This window comes from Sphaeramia orbicularis, chromosome 15 (genome assembly GCF_902148855.1).
Source record: "Sphaeramia orbicularis chromosome 15, fSphaOr1.1, whole genome shotgun sequence".
Lineage (NCBI taxonomy): Eukaryota > Metazoa > Chordata > Actinopteri > Kurtiformes > Apogonidae > Sphaeramia > Sphaeramia orbicularis.
Genome location: NC_043971.1, coordinates 48906831 through 48927778, shown reverse-complemented (window position 1 = coordinate 48927778; position 20948 = coordinate 48906831). Strand labels below are relative to the sequence as shown.

The following is a 20948-nucleotide window of genomic DNA, read 5'->3' as shown; positions in this document are numbered from 1 at the left end:
AAAGATTAACCACTAATGTCATTACCTTTCACAATGAAGCCACATATTACATACACTGCTTTTAAACCTAGTGGAAACATTGGTTTAATGTAACTACACAAATCAACAAAATATCAACATAAACTGTTACTGTTGCACCTTTGCTCTTCTTTAAAATGTTCTGCTTAAATGTTGCAAATATATCAGTCAAACATTCAAAAGTGTACAGTTGTAGTATAGTTTAGGTAAATGCTAAATGTAAGTCATACCTGTGTGATAGAACTTTCCAGAAAAGCCCAAGTTGAAAGTGAAGTTTGGAACCAATGCCCTCAGCTTATTTTGAGTGTTGAGTAGAGCCTGTAAAAGGAGAACAACCCAGAGCTCACACGCAATTTCACAGTTTAAGGAAGAAAAGAAAACACACTTAAAGGAGCTGTATGTAAGAATGTACTCCAAGTAATCATAAAATGGCCCTGATATCTCAACTGACATTAAGGAATCAAGTTAATTTCAAATACTGATATCACTGACAGTAGTAGTCCAGCCAGAACATTCACATTTGAAAAGCTAAGTAGCAGCCCACAGGTAATGTTTATGTTGTCATTTTGTGTTTTGGTCTGATGCTCCACCCATTACCTATCTCTCTCACGAAGTCAGTAGTGTTTCGGCATCCAGGTTGCCAGTTCCTACTGAGCTGCTGCTAGGAATATTTCTGATCACAAAGGTCTGATGTTACTAAACCTAAAAGGCCTCGTTATGACAAAGTGAGGAACAAAACAAGAACATGTATAGGAGATGCTTTTGAAAAATGGAGATGGCTGAAAGTGGAGAAGAATTTGAAGACCAACGGTGAAGTTGCTAATTTTCTCCTAGACAGGTAAGATTCAGCTAAGTTTGGTTAACTTAATTCTACTTATTGTAAGCACAGACATTTCAAATATACTCTACAGTTGAATAATGTAATGCATGTTTGTTCATAGTACTTTAGCCCATATGCAGGTGGGTCATCCAGGTAAGAAATTGTTTGAGAAACAAAAACGGTGACTCATTATTGCTAACATTAGGAATGCATTATGCTGAGACGCTGTTAGCACGGCATGGCAATATGAAACGTAACTGAGACATTCCATCAGTCAAATGAGTCCTCACACATAGTGTAGCAGAATGTAGAATTTGGTGTACTATTCATGCGGAAGAGTGAAGAGCAAGTTGATCAATATGACCATTGCTAATAGTTATTTGTCAGCAGTCTCAATCATTTCTGACCTGATCAATTCGATAAGTTACTACCCTGCGACAGCCAATTATTTGTGACACTGAAACGTGGACACGGCTTTATTTACGCCATGACACACACTCTCTGTGGCAAATGTGTTGGTTGTTATATATTTGATATGTATGACACAATTCTTGTCTCTTGTAGTAGACGCTCATGCTGGATCTGGCAACCTCGAGTCGGGGGGGGGGGGGGGGGGGGGCGGACACCATGCTCTACAGCATTTTGAATGTGATTGTAGTACCAGTTCTGGCCACAAACCTACATCTGGCTGTTTTAATATGTCCATCCCCTGTCAAATGAAGGTAACAATGGTGGATCAAAGACATAGTTTGACCTTCCAAGTTCTGTCTTAAAACTTCCACAGGATACCAGTCATAGTGGTGGGTATTTCAGTGTCCAGTTCATGTGACCTTTGCTGGACTGGATGCAAAACATGCATGTGAACACAGCATAGGTTTCAACCATGCAGAAATGACCACGTCTGAGATTGTGAGCCAAGCCATTAGAGCAGTAAAGTGCTCTATTAATGCACGTAAGTGAGTGAGTGTACTGCTGGCAAACACAACAAAGGAGAACACCTGAGGCCTGGAGGAGCTAATACATCAGATAGATATTAGCTGAAGGGCAGGTTCCATAGCTCAGTGAACTAACTGTGACTCTTGGTAGGTGAGGGAACACTTCTGCTTTATTAATACAGCTGTTTCCATCATTAAACAGGTTATACTAAGCTGCTACCTCAATACATTGTCTGTTTTTTATGGTGACAACATGCAAGATCTTTTCTACTTGAAGCAATTAAAAATATAAAAGATTGTCAGGGTGGCATTAATCTTTTTCAGTTAGTATTAATATTGGTTTTTCACGTCAACTGACATAAATCTAATCAACTGTCCTTTTATATGGCTTGACTCATTGATCCTACACACACTTAGAGTAAAGTTACAGCTCATGTTTCTCGCTAAACATGAACTGTCCAGTGATTGCTACTCCACAACCTTTCACTGGAAGACAACAACTTACATGACATACAGTCTAACCTGTTGATCTTGAAGTGTACAATAATAGAAATGTAGTGATGCGCACATGTACAAATGTAAAATGACAATTTGGCTGACAGCCAATGCAGACAACGATGTCATTTGTTTTTATTAATCCACAGTTTGTGCCAGGGAAACATAATTCTTCATTATAAATATCCAAACAGGTTAACTTAATTGTTTTAAAGTGTTTCAGCACTTCATTATGACATTTTTGAATGACCACAAAGATCAATATTGGTGACTGTTACCTGTGAGCTGACAGCATCCCTCTTATTTACTACCCTCTGGAAACACTCAAGCTCGAGGCAAAAAATTTCAGGCATAAAAAACTGGTACAAAATCATACACATACATCAGTACTTGTCTCTACATTAACCTTTAAATGCCAGTCTGAATACATGATGTCACAGTTATTATTTGTGTTTTATTTTTTAATAAATGAGATATATTTAATATAATGAATAGTCAGAGTGGAGCATTGCTGGTAATTAGAGTCTTGGATACAGCAAAAAGTAGCAACAGCATTGATTTCATTGCATAAGTATTTTTTAAGTGGGATTGAAAAATGTGGTTTCAATGTAAGTTGAGACATTTTTTGCGACAAGGGTCTGCACTTCACAAAAACTATGAATGCTACAAATGTCACATTCTTCCAGCATGCAATATATGAAAAATGTCATTTTGTATTTTGTTTCATGAAAAAAAAAAAAAAAAAGTGTCATGACATATTCAAACTAGTATTTAAAGGGTTACAATCCTGAAATTTATTGAACATTTGGTAGTTTTGAGCTTGAGTTTTAACCTCCTGAAACCCAGGAAAGTAAATGTTTTGGCTTTTTTACCTTAAATAATTGCCTTGCTTGGAAACAGCATAATGTACAATTTTGTCCATACAAAATGCATTACAAAAGATGATAATGTTTTTTCTAATGGAATGTCCTTTGCAGCAGACAGTGTGTTTTGCTTTATTTTTAGAAAAGCTGTGAAACTCCTGTCCCCTACAGAGGACAAAAATGCATTGTTAGGTCTCAAGAGGTTAGAAGATTATGCAGAAAAAAATTCTGACATATGATGATATACGAGAATACAGCTGCTCTTGAAATGAAGAATGTTAAAACCAGTGTTGACAACAAGTTGCACCTACCTCCACATCTGACACCTTCATGCGGGTTCCCTCTTTGCCCACAAATATGTCATCCACATCCACCAGGATATGACGATCTAAAGACAGACACAGTCTTTTCCCTGTCAGGTAGGCGATAGCATCCACAAACACTAGCTTATGAAGCCAGTAATTGAGGTTGTTCCCAAATAGAACTCTCTGAATCCCATCGTGGAGCCCCAAGTCCTGCACCACTGTAGCGTGGAGGGCCCGCACCGGGCTGGGTCCAAAGTGTGCCAGCGCCTCTGAGGATTTGGTGCTGGCCAGTAGCACTGGTTCATATGTTGAGTGGTTAGACTGGAATATGGTCCAGTCATCCCCTGGTAGAGAGCCCTGCTCCACCTGGTTGGGCTTGGTGATGTAGAGCAGAGGAGCACTGGGGTTAATGCGGTAGTCCCTGAGCCCCAGGTGCGAATGTAGAAAGAGGGGGAAGCCTTTGAGCTGTGCACTTAGAAGAGAGTTTTCATTTGCTTTGAAGAAGCCAATGACACCAACTCCATATTCAGCACAGTACTTGTCCAGCAAGTCCCGGTTCCAGGCATCCAGATTGACATATTTCAACACATTTTCATAGATGATCAGTGTGTATCGCCCACGGTTTCGCTCTGTTAATGTGGGCATGTCACCTGCAGAAGATAATAATAATTTATAAATAATATAAAATATATTTATATAATATAAAACATATTAATAAAAGCCAGCACTTAGGCCAGGGGTGGGCTCTTTATTTGGCTCTTCAGCCATATATATATTTATATATATATATATATATATATATATATATATATATATATATATATATATATATATATTTTTTTTATATATATATATATATATATATATATATATATATATATATATATATATATATATATATATATTCTTTTTTTTTTTTTTTTTACACATTTCACCATTATTGTCACAACCATAAAGTCATTCTGATGTTATGCAAATGTTAAAGTGTAGATTACACTCCAAATTAATCAAAAAATAGAAGTAACATTCGTAGTAAAGGTAGACTACTTTTTATTTTATATAGTGAAGGTTTTCATCTGTATTCTCCATTGTAAAGCAAGCCTTCACGTTAGTACATTTTTGCTGCACAACACAATAATGAGAAATATGGTCATAAATCACCTTGCCCTGTGGAAACATTTTCTGCTACTGTAAACAAAATTAAATTGAAATAAAAAAAACCCCCAACAACCTGAAAACAACTTAAAGCATTCAAAATTTATAATACATTTACACATAATCATTAAATTCCAACTGCAATGTCTCAATTTAAACAGGTAACCACTAATTTTTTGAGCCAAGACGATGTTGCAGAATGGGGTCTTGTTTGCCTCGCTCCACTCACTACCTATAGCCATCACGATGACTCTCTCTCCACACCTAAAACACCATGCGTTTAATGGGGATGATAAGTGAGGACGTAACCATCACGTTTTCCTGGTTGCAGGTCCAAACTTATCAGAGACATGCAACCTACAATGCAAATGGCTGAGCTGGTGACTTTTTTTTTTTTTTAATCACAAACTCATTTTCTGATGTGTTGCAGCAGATAAAAAAGGGTTTGAACTCTTTAGAGCCGAATCGTGTTAGTTCTGAAGTCATTAACAGCTATAGTCTGTTTCTCACTCATGTTTTGTCTTTAGTTTATGAAGAACGCTGTGCATGGATGTGAAGTATTACTTCATTTACTTTCCACTTAACTGGACAGAACAGATAAAGGACTGAAAAAAAATATAAAGAATGAAGATGTGGAAACGCCTCATAAATGCTTTATTCTATATCAAGTAAATACATGAAGATTCTGTTAAGCAGATGAGGTGAGCACTAATTAGCTAAGATGCTAACATTCGATAGCACCAAATTTCCTTATTTTCTCATTTGTTTAATACTTGTGACTTCACTTATCAGCTCCATCCTCTTCCTCTACACTGTATCATCAAATGTGAAGTGGTAGAATTACAAATGGATGTGTTTTATGGACTCGGGGACATCTGAGAAAATAAGGAAGTTTGGTACAATAGCAAAACATGTTATACAAACTGCAGGTTAAAGTATAATAAAGATAACAAATCCCTATTGACACATTTTTTTATACAAATGAAATATTGTAATTTTACGGGCAATATCACAATCAGGGACTGCAACATTTTTGTCTGAGTATCTTAAACTTCTCAGTCAATGAACCTCATATGAAGCTTACAGAAATGTTTCATGTACACACCTTTTCCCGGTGCGATCTCTGTCTGGTAACGGAAGCGGCTTGACTCCAATATGGCTACAATCTCCTGGCCGAGCTGGGAGTAGATACTTTCAACAAAGACCAGTACTACAGGCTCTGTTCTAGAGTTGTCAACCGCCTTCACCTGCCTCAGTCGGCCCTGGCGTGGGGGGAGGAAAAGCGGGGCCCTCTGGACACCCAGGAGCCCTCCTGCTGCCCCGGTGCTCACTCCCGGTGACATGCCCCCTCCTCCCCCACCACAGTCACTGAAGGGCAAAGGAGGGGCCTCTTTGATTTTGGGACTGTTGGAGACGTAGTAGGCGAGGAAAGCCATGGACAATAAGCAAAAGATGATAAGTGCCAGGATGAGGCGGTGGAGCTCCAGCTGGCGGACACCACGCATTAGCTTCCACACACCCAAGCCTGCACCTACCATGGTGTTGGAAGGGGAAGGCAGGGCCAGGCAGCAAGCAGCAGCACTGAACAGGGAGGGAGAATGGAGAGGAGGGGAAGGAAGATCGAGCAGTAAACACTGGCACTGGGCTGTGCTGAGGAATAGCCATTTACACTAAGTCACCATGGCCAGCATCGTCCATTACCTGGTCAGCACCTGGAGCTCTAAAGCACAAATGTGATCAGTGTCAGGTGACAGCCAGACAAAGGGGGGGTGGGGGGGTGGGGGTATAATGTCAGTTATCTGTGGTCAGTGGAGGCTGCCTCAATAAAAGCAAGTGAAACCTGGTAGAGGACTGGGTTCTTCAAATCAGCTTCAATCAGCCTCAGCTTCTCTGCTGATCTGGAAATGAAGAGCTTCAATCAGCTAGTATACAGGAGTCTCTATACATGTCCATCTGATGATGTTTGTGTAGTCTCTCAGCAGAAAGAGGGATGTGTGTGCTGTGCTCTGCTCTGGGGCTGAACCCCTTGAAGCCACCTAGAATGGACATCCCAGAAAGGCACACCTGAAAACAGGACAGAGGAGAAAAGAGGGACAGGACAAGAACAAGCAAACATAAAACTTAATCCTTAAACATATGAGGAGAAAATGTAAAGATGAAGAATTAAAGGAGCTCCATGTAAGAATTATGTTACAAGTAATCATAAAATGGCTCTGAATATCACCAGACATTAAGGAATCATGTTCATTTTAAATACTGATATCACTGACAGTAGTAGTCCAGCCAGAATATTCACATTTGAAAAGCCAAGAGGCAGCCCACAAGTAATGTTCGTGTTGTCATTTTGTGTTTTGGTCCGATGCTCCACCCATCACCTATCTCCCAATCTTCAAGTCGGTAGCATTTCAGCATCCAGGTTGCCAGTTCCCATTCAGCTGCAGCTTGAAACATTTCTGATCACAAATGTCTGACGCTACTAAACCTAAAAGGCCTCTTATTATTCCCAAATACGTCGTGACAAAGTGAGTAACAAAACAAGGAAGGAGGAGATAGGGATGTAAACAATTAAATGACTACCAACTAACTGTTGATAAGAATTTGCTCGATTAAATTATTAATTGTCGGTTAATTGCCCTTTTCCACTGCGGGATTTGTGGTGTCAATGGTAGGGGGTGCCACTACCCAAACTAGGCTTCATCGATGAAGTTGAATAACGGGAAAGTCACCCTGTCCACGCCTGTCCAAAGGTTTGTCTGCTCTGCGACGCTGCGGCTGGGATAGTCGGTCATCAAACCAGATCATGGTATTGATGAGTTAAAATCACTTTAGGGATCTAGTGGAGCGAAACACAGACCAGCCTGTCTGTTTGTGGGAGCGGCACACCCCTGCCTAAATATCTCTGCTTATTCATCTCCGCTGAAATCTCGCTCCATCATGTCAGTGATTCAAAGTCAGAAATACCAGTTTCTTCTAAACTGCCCCTCTTCAGATCCATTCATTTTATTGAATTTCTCTGCAGAATTTATTTAGTTCTACTACATAAATGTCATTGCCTGTACTGTACCCAATGGAACAATGAATCAGTCATTAAAGAGTATGGCGTGCTTTTTTCATGAAGTACATAAACAATATTTAGGTTTTATTCTTATAGACCCTATTGAAAGACAAATTCAGGGTCTCAGGAGAATCGCTGCTTATCAATTAATCATTCATCGATCGATAAGGTCAACCAACTAACGATTAATGGATTAATTGATAATTTGCATCCCTAATAAGGGATGCTTCTGAAACATGGAGATGGCTGAAAGTGGAAAAGAATTTGAAGACCAACGCCGGCTCTCCCATGGTCTCCGGCAGCCCAAGCCCACGGTCTCACCACCCGGTAAGAGCCACTGAGAGCTGGGACCGGGACCACGGTCTCACCAGGACTGGGCCAAGGTCTCTTCACCTGGTCCCGAGTTGGGAGAAGAGACCACGGCCCTGTCCCAGCAGACTGTGGCTCAGTCCTGGGAGAAGAGACCACAGCCTGGGTGAAGAGACCGGACCTGGTATAAGTACCGGTGTAGGACTTGCCATGGCAGCTCCTTGTAGTAGACACTCATACTGGATCTGGCAACCTCTAGTCTGGGTGGAGGGGATACAATGCTCTACAGTATTTTGAATGTGATTGCAGTACCAGTTTTGGTCACAATCCTACAAACGACTCCTTTAAAACCCTGGCAGCTGAATTTGTATGGTATAGAGTCAATCAGAGTATCAAGAAAAAAGACTGTTGCTGTGGTCTAGACTTTCACAACAAAACAGCGGTGTCTGATTCAGGCTGAAACTGATCAGATATTGAAAATGTTTGTAAGGTTATTAAAACAAAAACGAACAAGCTTGAGGTGTGATGCTCAAACCTTAAGCCTCAAAGAGTCACCTGGAAAAAACTTAAGCACTGACCGCTGAAATCTGGAAGAGCCCTGTAAAGGGGGTGGGGGGGGGGGGGGGGGGGGGGGGGGGCATGTCAGATTAAATGTACTGATTTGGAAGCACAATAAGAACTATCAGATGTTCTGTTAATTTAGAAATCCAGGAAGGAAAAAAGAAAAACACAAAAACAAAATCCACAACAAGATGCTGTTGTCATATATACAGCATGTAGATGGCTAATAAAGCTGATATAGGGAGAGCAGTGTGCCTGATCTTCCAATATGAACCAGTAAAGGTCGGCATCCTTTTGTTACTAAATGAAGCCTTCAAGCTCCACACATGGAAAACAAACATTACAGTACAAAGCTGGGGTGCTGAAGGTACAGGTGCTGAAATCAGTTGTCTGATTAGAGAATGTCACTGTGGAAAAGTGAGAATGGGATCTACATTAACAGCATGCTTACAAAGCGTAAAGACATTGGGCCTGTAGCTGCTATGCCAGCTTCAATATTTATTGTAGGTAGGCTACTTCATGAAAATATACAGAATATGTACATCAGATTATCATCGTTTCATCCAAGATCTCCCTCATGAAATGCTTAATTTGTTATCAAATAAAAAACAATTGTAATCCAAGCCCTCAATAAATCTAGAGAATATGTCAACAATTCACAAGAACTGTAGAGACAGTGAAATTTCAGCAAGACATTTAACCACAACATGAATGAGTCTTTGAGGACATACTCTTTTCAGTTCTAATCCTACATGTGGATTTGAAGCAGAAGGCTTGGGGGGGGGGGGCTTCTGTTGGTGTGTGTGGTCCCTAAACCACACAGGTTTACTACTGTGAATATGTTGCCTTGATTCTTTGGGCTCACAATGCTAATTAAAGGAACATCTGTGAGGGAGTCCTGTGAAGCTCAACCGCGCGCACACACACACACACACACACACACGCTAACAAAGCACACATCTATAGGCAGCACAAGGGTCATGCAGGGAGTGATTGAGCTTTAGTTGGACTGCAGTTACTGTTCTATGGTGGTCTTAGTACTGAATGTGTGTATGTGAGAGAACACAAAGTGGAATGAAAAGAACAAGTTTGTAGAAAGAGGCAAAAGAAAACAAAAGCCTTCAGAGGACAGGATATCTGTTCCAGCCCCACAACACTGAAAAGAGTTAACTGTCACTACGGATGTATCAATTGCAAAATTCTTGGCTGACACCAATGCTGATACTTAAAATGACATGTGGCAGCTGATGCTGATACCAATTTTTTTGGTCAATTATCCCCAACTTCACAAAGAAATCTTTATTATAAATATATAAGTCTTTCAGCCATTCATCATATTATCTTTGAATGAACAAAGATTCAAACATACAAAAAAACCTTTTATAGATAAAACAACAAATAAATATCTATCCCCACCATCAGTGAAAAGACACCTTAAGTGCCAATAATGATGTCTGGCCACTGTCAGCAAACGCTGCCCAATACCAACGCCAGACTGATAAACCACTACTTGTCAATGATGTTCACCGTCGATGGTTAAAGTCAGTGAAGCTGAGGAATTGAATAGTTTATTTAGCAGTTTACAGGACAAAGATGATTTTCTAGTTCTGCAGTGGAAACAAAATGATGACAAACAGTATAACAGACAACATGAATGGACAACACACAGAACAACAAAATGGTCAATGCACTTATACAGCAATGGGAAAAAAGTCAATGGAGCAGCTTGGGGTTCCGTGGCTTGCTCAGGGACACTTCAACTTGGTGAAAGGGGTTGGGGATCAAACCACCAACCCTCCAGTTTGAGGATGACCCACACTACTAACTGAGCAGCTGCCAATAAACTAGGGCTGCAACCACTAGTTGACAGATGGTCAACAGCTATGACTAATTTATTGGTCAACAGTCTTTAGTGAGATCATGCACTTCTGTTTAAGAAAACCCTTTTATTTAATTGCTGACTGCATCTACTGGGTATTTAGTTGATTGTTTAACAAACTTTGTTAGGCACTGTAATTGCTAGGGATGCACAGATACTGATATGAGTATCGGCATCGGCTCCGATACTCAGTGTGTGTACTCGTACTCGTAAAAGACATCCAATACAAACGCACTGGTACCACTTACGGCTGTTTGACATTCACAGTTCAGTGCATCAGGTACGCGGCGATGGAATGTGTGGGGAGTGTGAAGAGTGTGGAGATGTTTCAAAATAAATGACGGTGATAAAAGTAACGCTGACTGCAAGTAACGTTAAAGACACAGACAAATACAGACGCAGTGTTCTGTCCGTCTTCTGCGTACATTCCATCCGTTTACCAGGTGCTCGCAGATGCGGAAACAAAATGAGAATACCAGCGGGTGTACGGAGCGGTGTGGACCGCCGCCAACAGAAGAGAAAACGAAACTTATCGCTCATTTCTCTTTTCTCTTCCTGCTGAAGCTTTGCTTTTAAACCTTCCCAGTGAAAACGCTGCAATATTAGTATCACATTAGTAGGGATGCTCCGATCTATGTTTTTTCAGTTTCGTGATATATTAATTTGGTTATTTCCCGATACTTTCCCGATACCCGATACTTAAGTAGACTACATAGCAAAAAATGTAAGTATAAAAAAATGCATTGCCTTTCAATTAAAGCCATTTATTAATTGAACTAATAATGAATGCAGTCAGTACAAAAGGCAACAGTACAAGTGGCAACCTCCTTTTATTTACTTAACATTGTGCAATTACAATATTAATAAGTACAATAACAGTATACCTACATAAATAAAATAATGAGCATAGCTGCTTCTTAAAATTATATTAAACATAAAATAAATAAAATACTGTAGGCCTGTTTTAGTGCAGCAGCACCGCGCTGTTAAAAGCATAATTCTCAGCACTCAGCCAATGTACAGTGAGACTGATAAGTGACATCGGGCTAACTTCAGAGGACCCTATGTCAGTAGTAAAACTCGTAGCTTTAACATCGTTTAACTGCGCCATTAGCTGTGATGACACTCTTTTGTATAGTGTTGCTATAGTTAGTTATAGTTAGTTACTGCTTTACCAGTGTCTGTTAGGTATTTTCTACCGGGGATCAAATACCTTGGCTCAAGGTGTTCTATCAGGCTACGAAAGCCAACGTTATCAACAACAGAGAGAGGCTGATCATCCAGTGCAATGAAATTTATCACTTTCTCTGTAATCCTTTGAGCCTTCAGATTGTCTGTCGGAAGTTTTTCACGCCCCTTGAATGAATCGGTTATCCTCTGCTGCGCTTGTTGTTGTTGCTGTTTAGTTTGCTCCAGCTCCTCGTGTTCTTTTGCATGGCGTCTTCGTAAATGCTTGGCCAAATTGGTGGTATTAAACGTTGAAGGTTTTAGTCCACCCCTCGGAACATCGGCTTCACATATGTTGCACTTTGCCGTAGCACTTTTTTGCGTCTCAAGTGAAAAGTACCTCCAAATTAAGGACACGCTTTCTTTGTTTTTGCATGCGGCACATTTACAGCAACTAAGCGGATGTGACTTTTGCCTGTCTCAAAGAAGAAGTCACTTCTGTCTAGTTGCCGCAAATGTGTGGACGCAGCCTCACTACTACTAAGTTATTATTTTACTATTCCGATACTATTGTATCGGAAGATAGATCGGCGACGTCATGTCATATTCAGATACTTTCCGATACTTAATTAATTTGATATCGGAGGCCCGATCCCGATACTGTATCGGGATCGGCGCATCTCTACACATTAGTGTTACCTCTTTCGTCTCCATGTTTGTTATTACTGACTTTCTTCTTCTTCTTCTCAAAACACTTTCCTCTTCTTCGTGGTATTTGTCCAGTATGGTTAATTAAGAGCGGCGCCCCCTGGTGGATTAATTGAAAAACGCTCATTCCAACACATTAAATGTCAGTAGCAGCACTTTGTTCCAGTCAGACTAATGACAACGACAATAAAGCACATTTACAAAAGGAACTAAGAACTGGAATGGGATTATTAAGTACCGTATTTTCCGCACTATAAGGCGCACCTAAAAGCCTTCAATTTTCTCAAAAGCTGACAGTGCGCCTTGTAACCCGGTGCGCTTTATATGTGAACTATGGAGCCGCCCACCCCATTTTCTCCCGTAGAAGTAGCGCGCATTTTCATTTCCATTTGTGTGTGCCTGTGTAAAGACCCCAACATGGCTCCTATCAAGAGACACGCTTACAATGCAGAGTTAAAACTGAAGGCTATCAGTCACACAGTTGAACATGGGAATAGAGCAGCAGCTCGGGAATATAACATTAACGAGTCAATGGTGCGGAAGTGGAGGAAGCAACAAGATGAACTGCGCCAAGCAAAGAAGACTAGACAGAGTTTCCGTGGGAACAAAGCAAGATGGCCGCAGTTGGAGGACGAACTCGAACAGTGGGTTGTTGAACAGAGAGCAGCAAGTAGAAGTGTTTCTACCGTCACAATTCGAATGAAGGCAATAGTGTTTGCACGCAAACTTAATATAAGTGAATTTAGAGGCGGTCCTTCTTGGTGCTTTAGGTTCATGAAAAGACGGAATCTCTCCATCCGCACACGGACCACTGTTTCACAGCAACTACCACAGGACTACCAAGAAAAGCTGGCCACTTTCCGCGCATACTGCAAAACCAAGATAAACGAAAAACAGATCCGACCAGAGCACATCATAAACATGGACGAGGTTCCACTCACCTTCGACATTCCTGTGAACCGCACTGTAGATAAGACGGGAGCACGTACGGTGAATGTTCGTACCACAGGGAATGAGAAGTCATCATTCACGGTAGTTCTCGCCTGCCTGGCTAATGGACACAAACTTCCACCCATGGTCATTTTCAAAAGGAAGACCTTGCCAAAAGACAACTTTCCAGCCGGCGTCGTCATCAAAGCCAACTCGAAGGGATGGATGGATGAAGAAAAGATGAGTGAGTGGCTGAGAGAAATTTACGTGAAGAGACCGGGTGGCTTTTTTCACACAGCTCCCTCCCTGTTGATCTACGACTCAATGCGCTCCCATATCACCGATGGCGTAAAAAAACAAGTAAAGCACACGAATTCAGTGCTTGCCGTCATTCCGGGTGGACTGACAAAAGAACTCCAGCCGCTCGATATTGGAGTGAACAGGGCATTCAAAGCCAGACTGCGAACTGCATGGGAGCAGTGGATGACGGAAGGTGAACACACGTTCACCAAGACGGGGAGGCAGCGCCGAACGACGTACGCCACTATTTGCCAGTGGATAGTTAATGCCTGGGCTGATATATCCGTCTCAACTGTGGTCCGAGCTTTCAGGAAGGCAGGAATTGTCACTGAACTGCCCGACCACAGCAGCGACACTGACTCGGATAATGACTTGGGCGAGACGGACCCGGGCATGTTGGATCCCGTATTCGCCCAACTGTTCAATTCGGACACCGAAGAAGAAGAATTCGAGGGGTTTGCTGATGAGGAATAAACCAATAAAGTGAAATTTATGTGTTTCTTTTGTGTGTTTACAGCTGAACAAGGTTGGTCATATTGTGAATATGGACATTAACATATGAACAACGTTGAGTTATTGTTACATTATTATTTCTTTGCACTATTTCGAGAGTTATTATATTGTGATTGCACTAATGTTTGATTTACCATAACGGTATCAGACTGTTTCTTTTACGTGATTAAAATCTTGCACTACCGGTTATACCTTGCTGTCGCGAAAATACTATGTCACTGACATTACCTCGGGAGAATAATAAAACAGCTGTTTATTCATTTTAGGAGTGAACGGAGTTGTCAGAATGCTGGTTTGTATTCTATTAATAAAGTTTGACTGACTTATCTGACTGTTTTGTTGACATTCCCTTTAGCGCAGCTCTATCTAGTGGATGCATAACACAATCCCAGCCACTACTGTAGCTTCTATGCGCCTTGTAATGCGGTGCGCCTTGTATATGAATAAAGTTTTAAAATGAGCCATTCATTGAAGGTGCGCCTTATAACCCGGCGCGCCTTATAGCGCGGAAAATACGGTACTCGTATCGGTACTTGGTATTGGCAAGTACTCAAATGTAAGTACTCGTACTCGGTCTGGAAAAAAGTGGTATCGGTGCATCCCTGGTAATTGCAAAGGACGAAATGCACTTTTGTTAAAAGGAGAAAAGTATTTTATTGCTGATCAGCATCAATGCTCATTAATATTCATCAATGTAAAATTTGTTGAATATTGAACACTGAATAACATTTTTAACAAACTTTGTTATGCATTCTTATTACTGTGCACCAAATATTTTCATTAAAGGAAAGCAAATGCATTTTATTGCTGCAATAAACATAAATATGCCATTTTTTCTTTGCAGTTCATAATGTGACTAGTCGTTACAGTAGTCAGTAACTAGTCGACTATTGATTAGCCATTAGTTACAGCCCTACAATAAACAACTGATAAATTGTTGTAACTCTCAAACCAACAACAAACTCAAAGACATAGATTAGTTTGAAAAAGGGGCTTTAGAATATTCTGCAGTTATTTGAGGGAAAAAAAAAAATCAGACATGGACAATTTCAACAAATATTGCTCAGTTCAAGGGAACAGAAATGTCAATACTCAATACACAAAACAAATTTGGATTTACACTAGCAGTCCCATGTAGTTTACAGAGTCCTAAATAGCAAAACGATTTATCAATAATCCTAATGGAAAACTGCAAGGTTGTAGTAATAGTTATACAAACTTAACGTTTATGCTGAGGCAGACCGTTTTACCAGAAAAACATCACAAGTAGAAATCCACACTGGTCCAGTGCTTGAGCCTGTACCTGCGCCATCTCAAAAATGTTAAACCCATCGCTTTATTTCCCCTAGTCTTGCATCCTTGTACAGCCAGGGCAAGTGTTTGGCCTCTGTCAGCCAAGCTAGATCAAAACCAGTTATCTGGTGATGGCTTGACTGAGGCTACATTTAGATGGTAAAGGCTCCCACAGAGTTGGGCATGCTGTCCACGTACTCTGCTTTGGGTCCGCCTCGCATACATGCGGACATCCACAGAGTCAAGTACACCCAACTCTGTAGCGGCCTTAATGATCTGAACTGAAAACACAAAAGTGGTGCTGGATTCTCACTTTAATTCCGCATTTAGTCATGCGTTTTGGGGGAAAAATCTGCATGCAGACGGACACAGAAAAGTGTGTGAAATTTCCTATTTATCAATGTAGTATGCACGCCTGCAGCAGTGACATTAGAGCAGTGGTTCTTAACCTTGTTGGAGGTACTGAACCCCACCAGTTTCATATGCGCATTCACCGAACCCTTCTTTATTAAAAAATAAAATATGATTTTTTGCAAATTCAAGACAGGTATATGTTTTACTGGTGCACAAAATGAACCATGCATTAACATCACTGTGCTCAAAGAACAAAACCAATACAGAGCATGAACTCACAACAAATTACATACCTTTTCACAAAGACATGACCTTTTTTAATACTACCACACTGAAATGGTTTTAATTTTTAACCTTATGTATTTCAATAATGAACTTGTTGTATTTATGCTATTTATCATTTTTAACATTTTAACACACACCCATCACCTAATTTCCATCAGGCTACAATAATAATGAATATTTACTGCAAATCAGTGTGACTTCTGCTGTTGAGTGTGTGTCTTGACCTCCGCCGAACCCCTGAGATGGACTCACCAAACCCCTAGGGTTCGATCAAACCTAGGTTAAGAACCACTGCATTAGAGAGAGAGAGAGAGAGGGAGAGAGATAGAGAGTGATACATATACACATCTAACTGGGAGCTGACGGAGAGCCTTACTCGGAACTGGATCCGAGGTCCGAGGGGCTGTGCCTGCTGTGAGCTGCTGGCCAGGGCTGTGCTGGTTTGCTGTCTTGGGGGGGCTGGAGGTACCGTTGAGTGGGGCGCCACCCCTTATACAATTGTAGGGGAAACACTGCAATGGTGTGACACTAATAGTGTTGCACTATCACTGAGCTGCACTAGTGATTCATTAACTGTATGATCACACACTGTCCCATGGGTACTGTGTGTTATCATGGTCCTGCTGTGTACCCATGGGACACTGCAGCAGACTGTTTGTCTTGTGTTTATTATCTCTTTTCAAATGGAGGTGGAGTGTTTTCCTCTTATGTGCTTCATGTCTGCATGGTGCCAATCTTTTAATCAGGATTTTAATTTTGACACCACTCAGGCCTATTTCAGATACAAAATACTCCCATACAGAAAGCTTCTATTCAACACTTCGCCTTACATATTGAGCAAGTCTCTGAGTGGCAGATGCATGAGTCAATAAAATCTAATTAATGATCAACCGATAAATCGGCATGCCAATATATCGGGCCAATATTTGCTTTTTTTTTTTTTTTTTTTTAACTTGTATCAGCATCAGCCAATGCAAGGGTGCGATTGCCGATATATTTTTCCTGGCACATGCCACTGACGGGGATTCTGTGCCGTACGTACCTCACAATGAGTACGCACAGACCATACGACCATGCAAAGTGAAAGTGAAACTTAAGACACCTTACTTATTCCTCTAATCCTCCTGCTATTGTGCAGCGGGAGGCATCCCCCTTCTCTGTTCCCAGTAAGAGGGTTCTCATTGAGGTCAGCCAGATACATGAGAAAAAGAGGTACAGGCCGATGGGAGAAAATGCTGAGCATCTCTGTTTCCTCCATTATAACCTGCAGCTCCTAAACTGGGAGTATTAAGAACTTTCAGTGAGGGGTGTATTGGGTTTAAGAATACTGGAAGTGTGGCAATGCGCATATTATGTACAATTCTTTTTATGTTGTTTTTGTTTTGCTGTTTATACTTTCTTTATCTTGGGAAAGCCATTTACACAACAAGAGATTATGTGAGTTAGGTAAAACGTAGGCCTAAGCATTAAATGACTAGGTGGGAAATAGTTGGTTACTTTTAAAATAAAGTATAGTGTAGTGTGCACTAGATTATGCTGCTTGCTTGTTGCTACTGTGTGCATTACTGCAATTATTTTATTATGCCTAAATATGTATTTTTTAAGAAATTACTTGAAGAATTAAGACCACTGAACTCTTTCAGTTTTTATTTGAATGTGTTTGATAAAGTTCAACAAAGATTAAGTTAAATGCTACTGTATGCAACATTACTTATTCTACCTCATTTTTCTTCCTCTTTTTACAATTCGTTAGGCTCAATATTGTTTTAAGTTCAATAAAGTTTTTTTTTTTTTTGTTTGTTTGTTTTTTTAGATTGACTCATACAACATGTAACATCCATTATCATTGTGTCATCACCCTTGGCCACAATGGCCCACAGGGTATTGTCATTGTTTGGTTGTCCATCCGTCCGTCCATCCAAAAACTTGGGCATGCACTAATAAGTCAGGCCACTGGGGGCAGTAATGCACCTGATAAGTCAGGCCGAGGGTTTTCGAGTGCACACACGTTATGTTTTTTATGATATAAATTGAGGGAGCAAAAGCAGTATCAGCTCCAAATATCGGCTCAAGAAAATTGGCAGCCTGTATCAGTCATTGGCTAAGGCTGATGAAAAACAATTTAAAAAATCAGCATCAACTGTAAAAAATCCATATCAGTCCTTTCCGAAATCTAATATTACTAAGTAAAGGATGATTTACCAACCAAGTCTTGATTACACAAACACCACAAAAAGTCTACAGTCACAGTTGACAGTTTCTGGGACATCACAACAATCACTACAGAGTTGTTTAGGACCGACTAATCTAATTTCATACACCCAGCAAATGAGTGAGTACTATAGAAGAAATTTTAATACAGTCAGCCACACCCAGTCTGATGTCTATGAGGGTTGCATGAGTGAAAAGGCTAGAGCAGACAAATAGGCCGAAGGTGAGAGGGATGGGGGTGGGGTAGGCATTGTGGTCAAAACAAGCATCTCCTGTTTAATGAACTATTCAGTCTTGTAAATAAGTCCTCCGGGAGTTACAAAGAACAGCCAGAAGCAGCAGCAGAATCAGAATCAGCAGCAGCTGTAAAGAGGACACAACGCACAAGCAAAAAAGAAGCAGTACCACAGACAATCTGAATATCCACCGGGCCCTGTTCATACCTGGCAAAGTCCAGTCATGTGTTCATTTCTTATGCATGGTAAGAACACAAATGTAATTACAGAGGGTGCATTTTGAGGTGATAATGGAGACATGTCTGTATTCTCTGAAGGACTGAACACTCAGCTGATGTCCTCTGCACAAGTGAACCTAGGCTGTCCAACAATGTCATCTACATCAACAAAAGCCAGACAAACAGGTACCATGAGTACTTTATACAAGAAAGGCTGCACAAAACACACTTTAAGCACCAAGACTTAACCACCACTAACATTTATATCACACAAGAGAATTAAACAAGCACAATGATAACCTCATGCACCGACTAAAGGGCAAGTAAATACTCCACCTTCACAGCTGTCACCAGTAGCTTTCAAGCAGAACAGTGAGTTCCATTTCCGCATGTGGATATAAATGAACTTAACACTAAGTTTAAGTCCACATTAATGACTGCACTGCATGTGATCTAAATTTCACAATATTTTATTGCAGACAGACTGTAGCCCAAAGCTGAGAATTCTGCAGTCCTAAAAAAGAAATTCCCTAACGCTTCTTAAATCTTCGAACAGATTTGACTTAATTTCATGAATTTTTCCGTGCAATATAGGGGTATTCCCTATATTGCTATGACAGAAACATAACATTAACAACTAGAAGCACTCGGAGAGCACAGACCTCCGCCAAGGCTGATCAGTCCCCCCCCCCCCCCCCCCGTGGGCCCCCCCACCCCCGATCATCACCAAAATTTAATCATTTCTTCCTTATCCCATTTCCAACAAACCCTGAAAATTTCATCCAAATCTGTCCATAACTTTTTGAGTTATGTTGCACACTAACAGACAGACAAACAAACAGACAAACAAACAAACAAACCCTGGCAAAAACATAACCTCCTTGGCGGAGGTAATGAGGCCAACTCAGTAGAATTACCTGGGTTTTTTAACTCAAAGACGCAAACCTCCACTGCTGACCAAAGTCATCTCAGCGTGTCTGCTGATAAGGTTTTGCTGCCATATCTGATACAGAAAATCATCACTGTCACATTAGACTTATTATACATGTATGTATTATATAGGGCTGCGCGATTAATCGATTTTAAATTGAAATTGGATTTTTTTTAATTAGGATGATTTTTAAAAAAAGGGAAATCATCAAATCGATTTAATCTCTCTCATGCCTCCGGTTCTGAGGCACGTGGCTCGGAGGCTACCATAGGCGGCTCCTCCTATCTGTGAGAGCGGTCTTTCACAGAAGTCTGTGTAATGACCACAGACCTTAAATCTGTGATGGGCTTACAGAAGTGACACCAATGTAAGCCGTGGTCCACGCACGGATCCCTCAATTCAAATATAACTGCATGGGGATCACTCATCTTACGTTGTCCCGCGCGGATTCATATTGTACCATCTTCTTTCGATCTGGGTCCGGGTCAGGGGGACAGCAGCCTTAGCAGAGTAGCCCAGACAGCCCTTCCCCTAGCCACATCCACCAACTCCGGAGGAATCCCAGGCCAGCCGAGAGATATAATCCCTCCAGCGTGTCCTGGGTCGGTCTCTTCCATCCACAGATCTCTCAATTTAAATACAGCTGCATGGGGATCATTCATTTTAGGTGATCCATGCACGCACGCCTGATGCCCGTCACTGACTTACATTGGTATAATGTCTGTGGGCCCATCATGGAATTTTAGGGGATTTTGTGATACCATTACAGATTTGACGTGGAGAGCAGTGCCTTGCGTACTGCTCACAAAAACGACATGCTGACTTCTGTTGTCTTTTGTAGTTTTACCCAGAAATCAAAATTCAAGTTTTTAGAGGAAATAATTCGGGATTTTATTTTTGGCCAAAATCATGCAGCCCGAGGATAATGTATGATAGGCCTACTATTTTCATTAAGAAGCTGTGCGCACTCTGTGCCACTGTACAATTTTTACCCCCGTATTTTTTTACCCTCTAAAACTTATGTGCATGCGCATGCATGATTCAAACCATTGGGCAAGCGCAACTGCATTCTTTTTGATGTAAACATCCAATAGCGAAACCTGCTGTAGTGAATTTAGCCCGTTTATCATTTACTTTAGTAAATTTCACTTTATTTGGATATTCAAAACTACACAGTAAATGGTGGTAAAATAATATGGGTGTAAAACCAGCATGCTGTGTACTGTTTCAAATTTACTCACGTAGTGCACATGTGTGAAAACACAGAAAGTACAAAAATAATATGGGGGTAAAAAATGCACGTGACACCTCACCTCTCTGAGTTAATCGGAAGATCAGCCTGTGAAGGGATTTTTTTTCCTACACCAAGTAGTCCTACTTATTGCTATAAGCAGGAGAGAAACTGGC

The 20948-nt window shown here is 40.8% G+C and overlaps 1 protein-coding gene across 2 annotated transcripts in view; it reads right to left on the bottom strand.

The window, feature by feature from the left end:
• The window catches only part of ndst2a (N-deacetylase/N-sulfotransferase (heparan glucosaminyl) 2a), an 81723-nt gene that overhangs the window by 27861 nt on the left and 32914 nt on the right, over window positions 1-20948 (bottom strand). The window contains exons 2-5 of one of the 2 annotated variants that reach the window (XM_030155754.1): window positions 8511-8553; window positions 5697-6655; window positions 3443-4086; window positions 249-336 (exon numbers count right to left, since the gene is read on the bottom strand). In XM_030155754.1, the coding sequence (XP_030011614.1) occupies window positions 249-336; window positions 3443-4086; window positions 5697-6129 (1165 nt within the window). In that variant the 5' untranslated portion in view covers window positions 6130-6655; window positions 8511-8553. The remainder of the gene's footprint in view (window positions 1-248; window positions 337-3442; window positions 4087-5696; window positions 6656-8510; window positions 8554-20948) is intronic. The other variant, XM_030155755.1, reaches the window with a different exon arrangement.